The sequence below is a fragment of the Excalfactoria chinensis genome, chromosome 4 (assembly GCF_039878825.1).
Source record: "Excalfactoria chinensis isolate bCotChi1 chromosome 4, bCotChi1.hap2, whole genome shotgun sequence".
NCBI classification, from domain to species: Eukaryota; Metazoa; Chordata; class Aves; order Galliformes; family Phasianidae; genus Excalfactoria; species Excalfactoria chinensis.
In genome coordinates, this window is record NC_092828.1 from 69,983,819 (window position 1) to 70,000,158 (window position 16,340).

General features: G+C 49.2%; 1 protein-coding gene across 2 annotated transcripts in view; it reads right to left on the reverse strand.

The window, feature by feature from the left end:
• Positions 1 to 16,321, reverse strand: part of TMEM255A (transmembrane protein 255A) — a 22,968-nt gene extending 6,647 nt beyond the window's left edge. The window contains exons 1-7 of one of the 2 annotated variants that reach the window (XM_072334348.1): positions 16,168 to 16,321; positions 13,501 to 13,643; positions 8,990 to 9,052; positions 5,541 to 5,630; positions 3,649 to 3,711; positions 2,643 to 2,731; positions 512 to 671 (exon numbers count right to left, since the gene is read on the reverse strand). In XM_072334348.1, coding sequence (XP_072190449.1) covers positions 512 to 671; positions 2,643 to 2,731; positions 3,649 to 3,711; positions 5,541 to 5,630; positions 8,990 to 9,052; positions 13,501 to 13,643; positions 16,168 to 16,225 — 666 coding nt within the window. In that variant the 5' untranslated portion in view covers positions 16,226 to 16,321. Of the gene's footprint in view, positions 1 to 511; positions 675 to 2,642; positions 2,732 to 3,648; positions 3,712 to 5,540; positions 5,631 to 8,989; positions 9,053 to 13,500; positions 13,644 to 16,167 lie in introns of both variants that reach the window. The other variant, XM_072334347.1, reaches the window with a different exon arrangement.
• Between the last annotated feature and the right edge of the window lie 19 nt (positions 16,322 to 16,340).

Here is a 16,340-nt window from a genome sequence, read left to right on the forward strand (position 1 = left end):
GAGGAGCAGAGTGTGTCTTTTAGACGGAGCTCAACTCTGCCCCAGAACAAGCCTGGCAACAGCTCGGTGCATGCTACTACTGAAACAATTCAGACTGCATCTTCACAATGGGGAGGAAGAACCCTACTAGTGCTACAAAATAACAGCTCATGAACAACCAGCACACATTTCCTTGTAGAAGGCCAATGCTATGAAAAGGAAGATCTGCTCTAAACAAAAAGTTCATTGTTATTCACTCCGGTACTGCAACACCTGTCAGAAGGTTCCTTCTGAAAACAAAGTCTGTATTTCTGTTCACCTTTTCTAATTGTATTCAGGTAGTGACACTAGAGCAGAAAAGTGACTTGTTTTCACTTTTTCCTGACAGTTTTTTCATGCCCTTCTTCCTGGCCAGATTGCAGTGATGCAAAGATCATTTGCACAGAGCTACCAACAGTTGTTTTCATGATTATTTTAAAAAGGCAACTTGATGCATTTGTTTGAACGCACAGAGAACTTGGTATCATCTTACCATGTCTTTAAAACCTCCGAGTATCGCTGCTGTAATGATCCCCAGGAACAGCCCCACTATGTTCAAAATTGTTGCTGACCAAAGCAAGTGGTAAAGGTGGATGATGTCCTGGCAGCTGCTGACATCGATGTATTCGTAGTATCCTCCCGAAATCTCTACTCTGCTGGATAAGGGGAATAAATAAATAAATAAAATGCACCATACAATAAATCTAAGCACTTCCAATGGACAGTAAAACACTATCTGCAATTTAATGATAGCCTGGACCTCGCCACTGAAATGGGAGCAGGGATAAAGCTTGCGAGATCCCACTTGTGTAGCATCTAAGATCTCCCTGCATGATAACAGTGGAAGAGATGGCCTGATATGTTGTGAAACAAAGAAGTCCTGCCAGCCCTACTAATATCAAACTGCCCTTGAGTCTGGATCTGCCTTTTATTTCCATCACCTGAAATTTCCAGAGCCAACCCTTTGTCCTGGAGGCTTCCCAAGGACAAATCTGACCTGGAATCACACAGAGAAACCAGCCCATGTCCCAAGGAAGGGCCACACTGGAGGCTTCTCACAGCCACACACACAAGCAGCTAGATGGGAGGAACGCAGGAATGAATGGCTGGCTTCCAGCCACCAGGCACATCTGTCTCAGCCTCCCCTACTCAAGCGGTCATCCTTTCCATCTCTACCATGGCATGAGCTGGCAGGATTCTTCTGCAAGAGCCATTCTCCTTTCCTCCTCACTCACTTTCAGCTTCTCCTTTTCCTTTTTCCCAGCCTTTGCTGTAGTGACTCACTGCAAAAGAGACTGCACTGGGAGAGACAAGGATTTCAAGCAGAGTCGAAGCAGAGGTTAAACAAGCGGCTTGGCTGCAAAGCCCTGCATGTTAGCCTGAACGGCCTGAACTAGGTAATGTGAGCACAGACCTGGACAGTCTTTAACACCACAGCCTGTAAGTGCTGCCTGCACAGCCCAATCTTACGCAGATGTGCAAGAGTGTACTGTTCTCAGTGAGCCCTGCTGCATCATCAACAATATTCAGCACCAAAGATAAAAGGCTGAGATCCCAAAAGAACCAGCACTTCTTCAGTGCAAAGCACTTGTGTGGCACCAAGCAAGATTAAGTCTGAAATAATTACTTGAAATAGGGGAAAATAGGTCAGAGGCAGAAACCTCAACCCAGCTAACTGGGAAAAAATCCACCCAGTAATACAGAACAGTTAGATTTTTCTGTTCCAATCACTTCTGTGTCATTCACCTCATTTAGTAAAAACAAATTACGTTCTGCAAATTCTCATACAGAAACATACTGCAGAAACCAGGGATTACCGTTCCCAGCACCCAAAACCACCCTCTCCTAATAGAATCTCTTGATCTCCCACCACTACAGTCAGTGATTTAAGTGGGGGCCAGCCCATGAGAAATATTAACCCTGAAACAGCCCTAAGGCAAGATCCAGGACTACAAAAATCATTTATTCTTTGCTGACACACACCAGGCACTCTGAACGACTTAAGCTGTATGTGCGCTGAGGTTAATTCAAGCACAGCAGCCAGATCTAACAACAGCAAGATCGCCGTGCAGGGGTGCTCTATTGGTAATCACTCTTCTGAATCATCCTTGCACAGTGCTGTGACACACATTTATAAGCATGCAGGTAGCACTAGCTCGTGAACGCTCCTCCCTGTTACTGGAATGGAGAACAAAACAATGAGGAAAATGAGGAAGAACAGCGTCCCAGTTTTCGTAACTATCCTCTAAAATTAAATAAAACCCAACAGATAAGGAATGCCAACAGGTAAGGAGGGTTAGGATGAAGCACAATAAGGGAAAAAAAGGGAAGAAGACCTAGAATGAAAGTAATGGAAACTCTCGCCCACTCTTCCAGCTGGGCTGGCCTGCAGTGCACTTACACATAGTTGGCATTGCTTTAGCATACTTCACATACCCCTTTACTCTTACTTGTCCCCTTTCTGACTCTGTGTCCTTATGGCAAACAACTATCGCTTTGGTTCCCCTCCCACAACAGCTGTCATTAATATTTTGTTCCAGCATTTTCCCTTCAGAAACCCACCAACCAGCACGACCACTGCTTGCCCTGCCCGTGCCAGGAATGGTATTTCTAAGCTTACTCACTTTCCGCAGTTGTACAAGTCACAGCAGAAGCAGGTGTTGGTTTTTATTTTTGGGGTGCACGGTGCACGGCGTTGCGGGTGACAGACTGCCTGTGTGAATTCAGAACAAACGCAAAGTACATACGGATGTAATCAACAAACAATTTCTGCTGCCATTTGGCCTGCTCTACATCTAATTGATCCTAAAATCAGCCCCAGGGAGATCTTTCTTTCCTTATCCTGCTGCACAGCTCTTACAGTCCGCAATAAAGATGCATGGGACTAGAGTGGATCACAGCCCCTTCCTTCTACCATGGGGAAGTGACAGATAAGCATAGGAAGTAGGTTGTGTAACTCCTGCAAACAGACAAGGCATTGCTGAAGAAAGGCTTTCGCAGATGGCAAATTAGGGCAGGAGGCTGACACTAACTGAAGGAAAGATTCCCATACTGGAAAACAACTGAGAAAAGAGACTGACTGCCTGTGGGTAGTATCACCGAAGCTAACCCAGACGGTCTTTTGGCCAGAAAGAGAACAGACCCCACCAATGCCATGGCATAGTATTTTATTTGCACAGCAAGCATTTTAAGGTGAAACATAGTAGTTATTCATAACTCCTCAGAAATGTGGGAGTAAACCTAGAGGGACTCTCAGCACAGAGCATAGGCAGCCAATAGTGTCTGTATGCTCTAATGTGGTGTGGCATGAACACCCACCCTCACAGGGCTCTGTGGAGAAGACAAAAGCAGGAATTACTGCTGTCAGGATTCTGAATCCGCATTCTGTTCTGGTAATTTGTGTGCAGCTGAAGATAGATAGAAATCAGTGTGCCTTCCTCTCCCATCCCTCTCCTTTCTGCCTGCTCCTTTCCAGGCACAGTAGCACTGGCAGAGGAAAGCAGCCCCAGCTCCCAGCTGCTGCTGACTGCAGAGCTCTGGGGATGGTGGCAGCAGCCTGGTGGAAGGCTTCTGCACCTGCAAGGCAAAGCCAGCCATGTGAGAAGGCAGCACAGCCCAACCCGCTCTCACCTCTGGTGGTGTGGTGCTCTTGGAGTAGTACTGGCATCGTCCTGCATACAGCGGCCGCAGGTCCTGCCAAAAGAAGAGCACCAGGTTTAATGCCATGGCAAAAAAACAATCCTGATGGCCTCTAGGCCAGAGGTGCGGGCCAGGCTTCAGAGGGACCCTTGCTCTGTCTCAGCACCCAGCCATGGCAGCCACCACCCCAGCCCCCAACAGCTTCTGGTTGCAGTGCTGTGGGGTGTATGTCTGTAGCAGCTACGTGGGAGCAGAAGCTCTTAAGCCAGCCTTACCCAGACAGGGTTTCTGCCCCACAAGGAATTAATTATTCATTTATCCCTCATTTCCCCAGAGGTCTCCTCCCAGGGCCGCCTGACGTGTTTCCAAGGGCTCTTCATACTGAATCATTGCAATTTATCATTGAATGGTTGGGAAATCTGTCCTTCTGGGCTCCTGAGTGAATGGTGGGAAACCTCTGGAGGATTAGGGACAGCTCAGCCTGCAAACAAACACGTTACCTTCTTTTGCTCACAGGCAGCCTGCTTCCCAAAATGCAATGCTGAGTTCCCACCGCAGCGAGGGCAGGCAGTGGCAGCTCCCTCATTTGCACGCACCGGCTGTGGGGACACACCGTGCCTGAGCCATCCCACAGGCAGACGGGCCTGCTCTGCGGGTGTAACCCAGCACACCGGGCCGCAGAGGGAACGCTATGTGCTCGGGTGCTGGGAGCACGTCTCTGGCCAGACAGCGACATTCTTGGGTGGTTAGGAGGTGAAGCGAGGCCAAAAGCACACCCGTTAATCAAGAGGCAGAAACCAGAGCCCCTGTCACCCTGCCACAGACGCACAAGTATGCTGGCAGCGGGTGGGACTGACTGCCCACTCACATCATCACCCAGCCTGTCAGGCCAGCGTCCCAAAACTCAGGGCCAACCTGCTCCACGTGGCCAGGATCAGCCAGGAGCCTCATTTTATCAGTGCTCACACTTCACAAGCCCGTGAAAGGGGTCAGAGGTGGCCATAGCTTGCTCATCACCAATGGGGACCTATCACACACCTGCGGAGCTCCATCTGCTCTGCAAGCAAACCTGGCTGTCCTGCAGTCTTTCTACTGTTGGAACAAACCGAGGCAGGAAAGGGGAGTCTGCTTTACCACTAAGAACCAGCTGACACGTGGAGTTTCCATCAATGATATCTGTGACATCCTAACATTTCTTTCCATTCCGATTACAAATAAACTCAAAATGAGTCTCTTTAATCTCATTTTTCAAAAATATATATATATATTTTTTAAGAAAAGCCATCAAACACCAACACTGCAGGAAAAAAAACAACAACCTGCAGTTCTAAGTTTCAACATAAAACTTCAGACAGGATCGTGTTTTTTCCATTGCGATACTAATAGCTGAAGTTTTTGCACATCCCTCTGCTCACAACTGCAGTAGCTTCTATTGTTTTCTGAGTCATCAAATGGAAGCTTGGAGCCCACTGAAATAACTTCCTGCTTATACTGAAGCCCCTCAAAGAGCTTCATACCCAATGGCTTCCCTCGACTACAACACCCAGCTGTTCAATCGGTACTAGGAGCTTCTGCTAACGCAACATGCAAAGTCAGACATGCAACTGCTCCTACCTTGTCACGTGGCACCAGCTAATTCAGTAAATACATGAAGCACGCACAGAAGAACTAAAGCAATGTTTTAACATCTTAATGCTTACTGCTCATTTCAGGATATTTTTGTGAAGCTGACGAATTTTTCTACATTTTGCAGTTTAAACCGGTATTCAGCACGCGGTATGTATTTATAGAGCTGGATGTGGTCCGGTGTGGGATGTGAACACATCACCTGTTTTCCTAGAGTACGAGTACTGTAGGATTCTGGTTTTCCTGGAAGCACTTACTATGTGTCTGGCAGCAAAGACACCATCTACAATGGCACAGCAGAATGCAGCAATGACGCCAAAGCTGATGAAGACGATCGATGCAACCAGCTAAGGAAGGAAAACAAAGCAAAGCGTCATGTGCTTCTCCACAACCAAACATTCTGCGTCCTTTCCACACGGATATAGAAACCACAGTCAATAAGCCCTCAAGCAATCAATGACCCAAATGTTTGCCCAGGCTGCACAGACTGGTCTCATTGAAGTCAATGGGATGTGTGTCTCAGAGGCACTTGTTCTCCCATGGAGGTAGAGGCAAGGCAGTGGGAGCAGAACAGTAGTGCCAGACAACTTGATACTGTAATGTAAGTTCTTCGATGACTCCAAAGCGCTATACTTAGGCTGAGCATACACCTCCTCTTCTGGCTGCTGCTTGTCCTTAACTCCTCCCTGCCGAGAAAAGAGGAATTTCTTCTCCCTGCTACCCAGAGAGCTGCAGGCGAGCTGCTCGTATGAATGCTCCAATGGCCATCTCAGCCCACTAGCCACAGTGGCTTCTGTTTCTGGTACTGTCCGTTAGTTACAACAGCCACGCTGTTTCTCTGTCATAACCAGTGAACCCACAACATGGGGAAAAGCGCAGCTTCTTACAATCCCAGTGAAAAGAATGCTTTTCTGCAGCTTTGGTTATTCTGCAGTAAGTTTCCCTCTGTACTTTCCTGCATCTCCGGCATCCATGAAAGGATATCCTCCCTTAAAAGCATAACCCTTGGAGATGGGAAGTGAGCCAACCACTTTGTACACACAATTAGGTTATTTGTCCTCTCCACTGGCAGATAGGAACTGCTAACATGGTTATTTAAAATGATACAAAGTTAATTATGATACTTTTATAACAGCCTCATTAGGATCCAAGGATCTGGTGTCAGAAATGGGTTTGCTGCCCTCACATATGTCAGTTTCCTCTCCCTGAGCTGGAGAAAGAGAAGCCTGAAGTCAGATACACTGAGTAGAATTCAGACAAGACAGACTGGGCTTGGATAATGTAGGAACCCTAAAATAGGCGCATTCTGATCTGAAGTTGCCTTTGGGCAACTTTACAGAGACACAAGGTTTGTGAACCTGGTGGTAATGGCTCTCCTATGGCATGAGCGGCTGTCACACAGCATCATAAAGCACTGACTTTTGGCTGGCAAAGTGCTGACCATGCAGTTCCCCAAAAGGCAGAGCTGCCCGCAGTGCTGGCACCTCCTTGCTCTCCCTTGCTCTGCTGAGCGCAAGGCGCAGACACGCGGCATGAAAGCCAATCTGCTGGGGTGGGAGAAAGGCGAGCTGGTTATTTCTGTCTGCAGACTGCAAAGAATTCAGGCTTGAGCCAGTTTTCCCTTTGGCCAAGTTGGCACACTCAGGTCCTCATGCTCCCCAGACACCTCCTGGGCAGAAACAGGCACAGGAACATGGCTGTAGAAGTTGCTTTTAGCTCATCCTGACATCACCACGAGGGACTGAGTAATGAGAACGCACTCAGTCTTAGAGTAAAGAAGGGCTCTGGGGAAGTCCATACAAAATAAAAGCATCCTGCACCACCTGTGGTATTACGGAAATGTAATGGGCAAGACTGCCACTGTAAAATTAAGCACCCCTGGGTGAGACAAGACATGAATAAGGTATGGAGACCATGACCAACAGCTACTGCGTGTCCTCTACAGTCAGGGTAGACTCACGCCAGCCTGCAAACAGGCAGCAGTGATGCAATCCTTGCAAAGCTGGGTCACACATGGTTTTTAGGACACAATGACACAGATGAGAGTAACAGACACCGGCTACCCAGCGCCCTTTGGAATAAACAAGCAAGCCAGGTCAGAGCCACACTGCCATGTACTGATAGTTCTGTGTGAAATGGATTGGTATAACGATTGCTCAACCAGGCTCTGGCCTGCTGTTTTACACAATAAGCAAGAAGCTTGGAAACCCTACAAGGACAGATGGAACAGGACGTTCTTTTCTTGCACAGTCAGGGTAAAAACAGCAAAAAATAGCCATGGGGAAGTCCACCTACCCTGCACCCTGTCTGACTCTGGGAAAGAAAGGTTTCCTCTCCTGCAGGGTCTGTCCCACCTTCTCCCTGCTGACAGCACCATGCTCTGCAGGGATTACGCTTCTAACAAAGCAAAGGGCAGACCAGTACATGCAGGAATTTTTACAGACTCCCACAACCAAGCTTGTTTTAGCCCTGGTCAGCAGCACACACTATTAAGCATCCATGAGCCCACCTGCAGAGGCAGTTCCACTGCTGCAAAAGCAGGCAACGCTAGTGGGCAAGCAGGACATGCTGCAGGGTCAGATAGCTGCAGCATCATTTCCCTGTGCCATCTCACATGGGGAAGACCTGCAGGAAGACCTTGCCACTAAGGTCTGGGGAAGCTGCACAGACAGCAGCTGCTTATGCTCCATGTGCTACAGCTGCTGCTTTCAGCACAGATGAGAAGAGAGGGTTGTGAAGCAGCACCTGCAAAACATGGCTATGTCTCTGATGTCCCCTAAAGAACAACACACAAGTCTCCTGCGCTTATCAAAGAAGGCAATCTGGGGTGCTCTGCCCTCACTGCACTAAGATTCTCAGCATAAGAAACACCCCTTGCGGTGTAAGGAAAGAAGCAGAAAGTTGTGGTCTTCACATGCACCTTCCATGCTTCTCACACCCCAACTGCAGTTCTACTGCCCCAAAAAATGTCTTGGTTTTAATTCCTGCTTCAAGAGGTGTTTGAAAACAAGGAATAGAAACACACACATCGATTAGCAACACTGGAGATGTTGGCTGCTTTGCAGTTCTATTGCAACATTGATTCTTTTCGTTGTGTCAATGTCTCAAGTCATTTGTTCTCCAGATGCAGAATTTTCTAACCCAAGCAGAGAACTCCGAGCAGTCAGCCTGGCCTTCTGATGGGCCCTCTGCAGGCTTTCCCCTCCAGTCTCTGGGTTGGCTGTTTGATCTCTCCTTCTGTGTCCTTTCCTTGGATTAGAATGTGGCCAAAAGCAGTCTTCACAGAGCTTCAAGCTTCTAGGAATTTATTTGAAAAGATTTAAAATAAATGTATTATACCTAGACTGTTACGTGTCACATACTGTGACAGCTCAACATAAAAAGTGCTGGGCATAAGTCTATGAAGTGCCAAGTATCCTGAAATCTCCAAACACTCTATTTCAAGCCCTTGAAAAATCCCACTGAGTTCAATGAGACTGTCTATAGTCACTTTGTGCTTCTTTGAGCATCTTCTCAGATTTAGAAAAGTATCTGGGTTAACAGCCTTGTTCTCCTGGGCTGCCAGGAACCAGCTATAGCTCTCAAGAGGCATGCAACGCTAGCCTAGAAGGGTTAGGAAAACAAATAACGTTCTTTACACACAGAATTCAAATTAGTCTTTAAAACAAACAAACAAACCAACCCAACAACTGCATTATGAACTTACCATTTGCCTTTTGTTTTCTATCAAGTTTGATCCAATTATCCCAAGGAATGACCCAAAACCAAGCTGAAAGACAACATATTGTTAGCATTTAGAACACAAAGACACCCAGTGAATTTCACATACAGACAGAACGTAAATCCAGAAGCAGAAAAAGAGCACACTGAATTCACGAGCACTCTTCCCTCAGCAAGGAACTTAGTGGAGTCTCCCACTAGCTGGGACTGCCAAGCATAGCCCTCATGTAACACCAAAAGCATGTGTAAAAACCAAAAGGATGAATACTGTCTCCAGCACCTGGTAATGCTCAGAAATGGGTGGATGAGGACATGGACTGCTGCCTTGGAACTACCTTACCAACATTCAGTAGCTCTCAGATGCAGACCTAGCAGGACACCACTAGCGACCTCAGGACCAGACTCCAGTAACCTCACCAAGGGTTTGAGCAACCACCTAGGTTTTCAGCTCACACTTTCTTAATACAAAGTATGAAATAAGGGCAAACTCGTACTCTGGAAAGCTTTTTTTTGACACCTTCTATTTCTCCCACAGTTTAGGGGTGATGTTTCATCAGCCCAGGTCTCTTACCAGAAGCTCACACCAGCCCAGCTAACAGAAGGAGCAACTCCAGCAAAAGCATCTCTTCCTCTTGCTGGCAACTCTTTCATTTCAGCTCAGCAAAGCCTATTAGGAGCAGTTTCCCACCCCATTTCTCTGTGGCCATAAGCTATTCAGCTGTGGAGGTATTTAGCTGGAGAAGTTTCTAAGACACAACACACCTCAACCAGACTAAAAGCAAGGAACTGTGCACTACAGAGGAAGATCCAGGAGTGCTTCTGTAAGGGTCATAACCAGAAAGGCCTTTTATCGGTGCGTAGCAGAACTCTGGGTTGGCAAAGAGAAATGCTGTGCAAGTCCTACAATTGTTATTGCTCCTGTTCAGCAGGTTACAAAGTCATTTGATAGACAAGGGTGGTAAAGATCTGGATGAGAAAGCTAAGAAACTGGACAGCTCGCGAGGAAGCAGAGTAAGGCACAAAATAAGCTGCAGTGACTCAAGAACAGGCCAAGTAACAACCTGGACTCTAAATTTAAGATGTCAGAAGGGAAAGCAAAGCCTTAACAAATCTAGTACTAACAAGGAGAGGCACGAGCAGAGCTTAGCAGGTACAAATGTGAGGAAGAGTTGGTGTCAAATCTTATCCCGCTCTCCTTAATCCCTGTAACATTTGGTGCCAGCACTGGAAACAGCAAGGGCTGCTGCCTCCAGCAGCAAGGGATTAAAGTTAAGCAGCCGACCTGGCTTCTGCTTCCCATCTATCCTGTCTGTACTGCACCCTGAGCTCGCTCCACATCAGAGACCAGCTACCATGGTGTGAAGCACAGCAATGATGCCCAGCACTGCTCAGCACCCTGGCTGCAGGCAGGTGGGACAGAGAGCTGGGGGGCTGCTGAACTGCCCCAAACCTATCTGCTGACACTTCTGGGCTGGTCCCTTATTTTATTCAGCCTGAGCCAACAACCATCCTCAGCTTCCCCAAATAAGGGGAGTTTAAAAGTTCCATTTCTAACCCAAAAGCTCAGCAATCCAGGCATTACAGAGAGATGGATCCTGGTAATATTTTCAGCCTGGTGATATCCAGCAGCAGGGAAGCTGTCTGGCATCGCAATCCTAATGCAAACATTCAAGAAAACCATTCTGTGCCCTTTAAACTTAATCCAATACCTTTAAGAGAAACATGCGTGTGGCACCTCAGAGCAGCCACAAACCAGAAGGTGGAAGACTTGAAATAATTTAAGATAATTGAAAAAGAAGGAATTGGAGTGATCCACTATTTCCAATGGCCAAAGAGAAATCAGTGGATTCTCATCCTGAGTTAATGGGGAAAACACAAAAGAAAAAACAGTTATTCACCAGAGACCTCAGTAATGTGCATCAGTTACATCATTGTTATCTGCTGGTGGATTGTCTGAAAGTAGAACAGAATACAAACAAAAATGCTTCTCCAGAGGAAAGCCCCAGACCAACCTGCTTGACAAGAAACCGCTGAGGAAGAAGTTTTACCAGTAAAAGCCTGAGAAAGGTCAAACATTTACCCCAGTGCTTGAAGCTGTTCTAACTTGTACCACATGGATGGCCTTTAGCAAGGAAAAGGAAAGGAGACTTTTGAAAGCCCTGTTCTGTCTGTGGCCTTCACGGAGGCACTGTCCCCTTCCTGAATGTGGCTGCTGTGCCAGATGTGGCTGCTGCTGCTGCTGGGTACTTGCCCTCTGTGCCTCCTGATCACTACTGTTGCAATCCAGGCTTCCCAAGCCTGGATCAGTCATCCACAGCTGAGGCTATTTCCCATGGAGGAACAGTTGAAGGGTTCACAGAAGTAGCTGTGAAGGGATCCCGTGGTCAGGGTTGGGGGTGACATCTGCCAGGCTATGGATGTGTCATCATGCCCTCAGATCCAGCTTTTCCAGATGCATCAGTGAGGAACTGCACTATTTGTGGGGGAAAAAAACCACAAAATCCCCCTTAAGGATGGAAGGTCTCCAATGACTGTTTCGGTCCTTCCTCAAGAGCAGAGGCCAGGGTGATCCTATTTCCTTGCAAACAGATGCTTCTTTGCTTGGCCGAGACAGGAGATCAAAGCAGGGCAGGAGAGAGCACCGGGCCAGGAGCATCCCAGAGGCCAGTTGGAACAACACAAAGCTGCTCTTAGAGAAGCCTGTGCCAGCATGTATATGGAGCCATCACATCCAGGGCAGCTGCTCGCCACCCAGCCTGCTGTGTGACTGCAGATGGAGCCTCAGGCTCTGCTTGCTCACTCACTTTGCGGCCCTGGGCTGTGGAGCACTAAGCTAGCTTAGACCAGAGTGTTGTGGTTCCTTGGTTCCTTCTCACCAATGCAGCACAGCCCCACTGGTGGCACACAGAGGCCCCTGGGGTGAGCGTGCACGGTCCCCACAGTGGCACAGAGCTGCCGCAGAAGTCACTGCTCAGGGACATCTCCCCAGCAGCCCATGCCGCAGTGGGCCCCCTCAGCAGAGCAAAGGAATAAGGCCCAGTTTGTTACAAAGCATCAGCTGCTCTCAGTGCCTACTGAAGCATCCAGCAGCAAACGGGAACGCTTTCCTGTTTGGGAAGCCAGGCGAGGCTGTCACGCATTTCCACACAGCAGATCAATGGACCGAGGGGGAAATCAGTGAGGGCCGACACACACAGGCAGGCTGCCTCCACGTAAAGGCAGCAACCTACTGCCCTGCCTGAGCGCAGGAATACACGAAACCGCCGAGCAGACAAGAGTTGCAGGAAAGACGTAAGCGATGCTGACGTTGCCGGAGCATAAATAGCAAGGGAGATGTCACGGGGCTGCGCACACCAGCCCGCCATCTGCGGCGCTCCCGGGGCTGCTCCAGGCACGAGGCCTGCACACTGACAGCGCGGGGGCTGCACAGGGAGCTGGGAGCCGGCCTGACACCCTGCTCAGCACCTTTCCTCACTGCTTCTCTTTTTCAAAGATCAGGTCTAAGTGTGGAGTTACCAGAATCAATAAACCAGAAAGCAAGAAGGCAAGAACAGCTCTCTGCCTATCCGAGCTGGCTTTAAGCCTCCAACTTTGAGGCTCTGAACCCAACCATGCAGAACCCACAGCTGTCACACCAGAAGTTTCCAGCCACATGCAGCTCCCAAGAGACAAAAGTAGCTGCAGCTTGGTCCTTTTGTGCTCCCTTACAAGATGCCCCAGACACGCACAGCAACAGGCCAGGATGTGCTATCCAGCTCACTCTGAACCTCTGCTCAGGCAGCAGAGCACATGCAGTCTGGGCTGGGCACAAGGTACTCTCCCCACATGCTTCTGTAGGGAGCTGTACTCTGCTGGCAGGAATGCTGGACACCAGTGAGCTTCTCTGGCTTAAGCTATTTGAAGCTGCAATAGCCCATTTTCATTTATTGATTTAAAAATAAAATAAAAATCAATGCATTAGCTGTTTTGATGTGGATGCTCTGCCTGCAAGTTGCCCGAACAGCTCTCCACATGGAGACTCCCAATTGCTGAACACTTCTGCAAGGGAACTTTAGGACCATAGATTCACACAAGCAGTATCTCACTACTGGACTTGACATTGGGCCCGTTCCAATGGAACTCTTCCATTGCAAGATCCAGACTCCCTGCTTTTCCTGGCACTTCTTGTCCTGTCTGGCTGGGGTAAATCTGATGCATCCAAACAAAGCATTCAGGTTGCTTTGACTGATGTAAGACCTATTTATTTGTCTCACCTCTAGATCAAAAGCATGTAATTACTTCAGCTCTGAGGAAACTTCCACTTGACTGGATGGGATTTTTGCATGGGAATGAGCAGCAGGTGCAAAATAATAATAAAACAAATGAATCAAATGGCAATGAAGTAGCTGGGCATACATTAATATTCAGAACAAGATCACCCTTTATAACATTTGCAGCATCACAAAGGACTTTGTAGGCAATACGTTTTCTAGACCTACCTAGGAGTTCTATACTTACAATAACCCCTGGGTAATAACCTCCAACAGTCACATTTTGGGTTCTTGTTGTAGCAGCTAGGCCCACCGTTAGAATTAATACTGACACAATGAGGAGAGTCACAGTTACGTAGAGGGAATTTCTTTTTCTTCTATTGAACGACCCTAAAAACACACATACACAACAGAATTTGCTAATTCCATCTGGGGACAGTCACGGTATCACAAGATTTTTTCCTCCCACCACCAACCAACATCACGGTGAATTTTCTTTCATGGTTTTGGCTGCCTCTTTTCACCTTCACTAATGTGCTCTATCAATCTCTACGCTAGGATACCCGAGTGTGCATTTACATATCGTTGCTCAGATGCGGATGAAGAGATCCTTAAGAACCGTAACTTTGCAAAGCCCTTTTAGATACAGTAGAGCCTCCTTGGGACAACCGAGCTAACAAGAAATGCTACCACAAGGCACTCATTCCTTTTCCGGTCTGCCTGCTTACCTTAAGTCAAACAGCCACACTATAGGCCACCTATTTGAGGGGGGGAAATCTTGGCTGTAAACATGTCACAAGGTGTCCACAGTTGTCCAAATAAAGTCACAGCCACTCCTCCTGCTGCAGCAACCTCTGCTTTCAGCAAGGACCAGGTATTTTTAGACGTCTGAATAACGAACTGTGGATTAGGGAAACTCATATATATATACAGCTGCCTAATTCTGGTTTCTTTCTTTGTTTAATGTATTTATAGATCTCCCAAATGACCGCAAATATAAAACAGCGATCCCATCAGCCAAAAGAAAAGCCAGCTTCCATCTTATGCTCAGCGACATCTGCAGGGGTGCTTGTTCAGAGCGTATTCTGCAATCTTTAAATCACTTTTTGGAACGATCCTTTTGATTCTATGTCATACATTATGTAAACACAACCCGGCAGAAGTGAGCAGCTGGCACAACAATGGGCTGTAATGGTTCCCTGCCACCTGAGGCGTGCCTGCTGCTGGGGCCACTCCAAATCACAGCTCACAGCACGGGGCTCCCCAGAGCACCCAAATGTATTGCCCATCTCCAGAGGCTCCCAAGCGGTGTGCACATCACCAGCTGCACCTCACAGGGTACTCTGAAGCAGGGCAGAAATGTGCCCCAAGAGAGCACAGGGCTACCTTTACTCCTGCCGAGCATATGCCCTAAAGCAAGTCGCCCATGGGACACCCCACCTGAGGCACGCAGGCTCCTTGGCAGACGCAGAAATGAATCCATAACTCAGCTGTGTGGAGAGGACTTGGCCAAGGCCAACACAACTGCCCTGCCCACATTTGCCAGACAGGAGCCCCTCAGGCCCCAAAGGCAGCTTGCTGTCTTGAAGAAGCACAGCCCAAGTGCCTACTCTTCCTCAGGGTGTGAATGTACCTGCAGCAAAGCTACCCATGCCGTTTGCCTTCACACCAGCAGCCGTACTGATACACTTGGGCACAAACCAGCTCTTTCTCCACTGGGACGGCTCTCCCCCTGCACAACGCCTGCTGCAGGGTACCCTCACCAAGGCTCCCAACAGGCTGCACGGTGCCATCAGCCACACAAGGAGGTGCACCAGGAGGTCCAGGGCAGGAGGGGTGTGCAGGGAAAGGAGCATCCTGCTGACCCACTGGGGTCTCCTGGAGGCATTACCCCACAAACCCCCTTGCTTGTGCCCCTAAGCACAGCTGTAACCACAGCATGGGGACACTGCAAGGGCCAAAAGCAAGCTCTTAGTTACAATTAGTATCTAGGCAGCCAAATAAGTAACGATTGGAGCAGCCCAGACAGCACCTTTTATCAGCGCTCTCATTTTATTCTCCGAGATCTGACAATAAGCTGCTAATACAAGACCTAGACATCTCTGTGTTACAATCCACGAAGATATCCCATCCTCCTGCTGCCTCCCAAACACCAGCACTTCCACCGTGCTCCAGGACACCTAAACACACCGCGGTCACTGACCCCATGATGTGAGCTGCAGGGTTCTTACAGCGGGCCATGCAGGGCAACCCTATGGGGCGGGCTGAATGCAAGGTGACAGCAAATACTCAGCCCAAAGCACGCTGCCTGTGCGTATGGAACCTGTTTTGCAACAGCCCTGCTTACCACACTGGCATTTTTACATTATTTCCTAGCTCACAACCGAGACGCACGAACGTGCAATGAGGTAAAACAAAAGGTCTCCTATCGGAGCACTTCTGACAGCTTCCGATTATTCCTCACTGCAAAAACAAACATTAGCGCTTTCACTTCAGGTGCAAAGAGAAACAACCGCAATCCTTTAACGCGGAAGCACTGAGTGACCATCCAACTCCGGGTCCGTTCCGGAGCATCAGTCCCGCTGCTTCTCCCGCAATGGGTGCCGGGCACACCGCTCCGGCTCCTCGCGCCGGCTTCAAAGCCATCGTTCCCGTGTCAGACCTCCGCAACGCCCTCTTCGCAGGGCGGCCGCAGACGCTCCGAACGCGAGCTGCCGGCGGGGCTACCCTGTACGGCTCTCCGAGCTCGGGACGCCGCACACCGCCGTGCCGCCCCGCCGCGCCCGCGCTCTGCCCCCCCGCCCGAAGCGCACGGGCACGGCGCAGCCCCCACCGCGCTCTGCGGGGACGCGGCCCCGCACCCCTCCGCGCGACGCGGCGACCCGGCCCCGCTCCCGGTCCGGCCCCCACTCACCCACGGAGTCGGGGAGGGCGATGCCGCCCGGCCGCTGCTGAGTCAGGGACTGCCGCATGCTGCCCGCCGCAGCCCGCCGGGCCACGGCCGCGGCCACAGCCCGGGCAGCGGCGGAGCGGCGCCTGCGCGGCGGCAGAGGCGGGCGGCGGGCCGGGGGCGGGATGAAGGGGGGG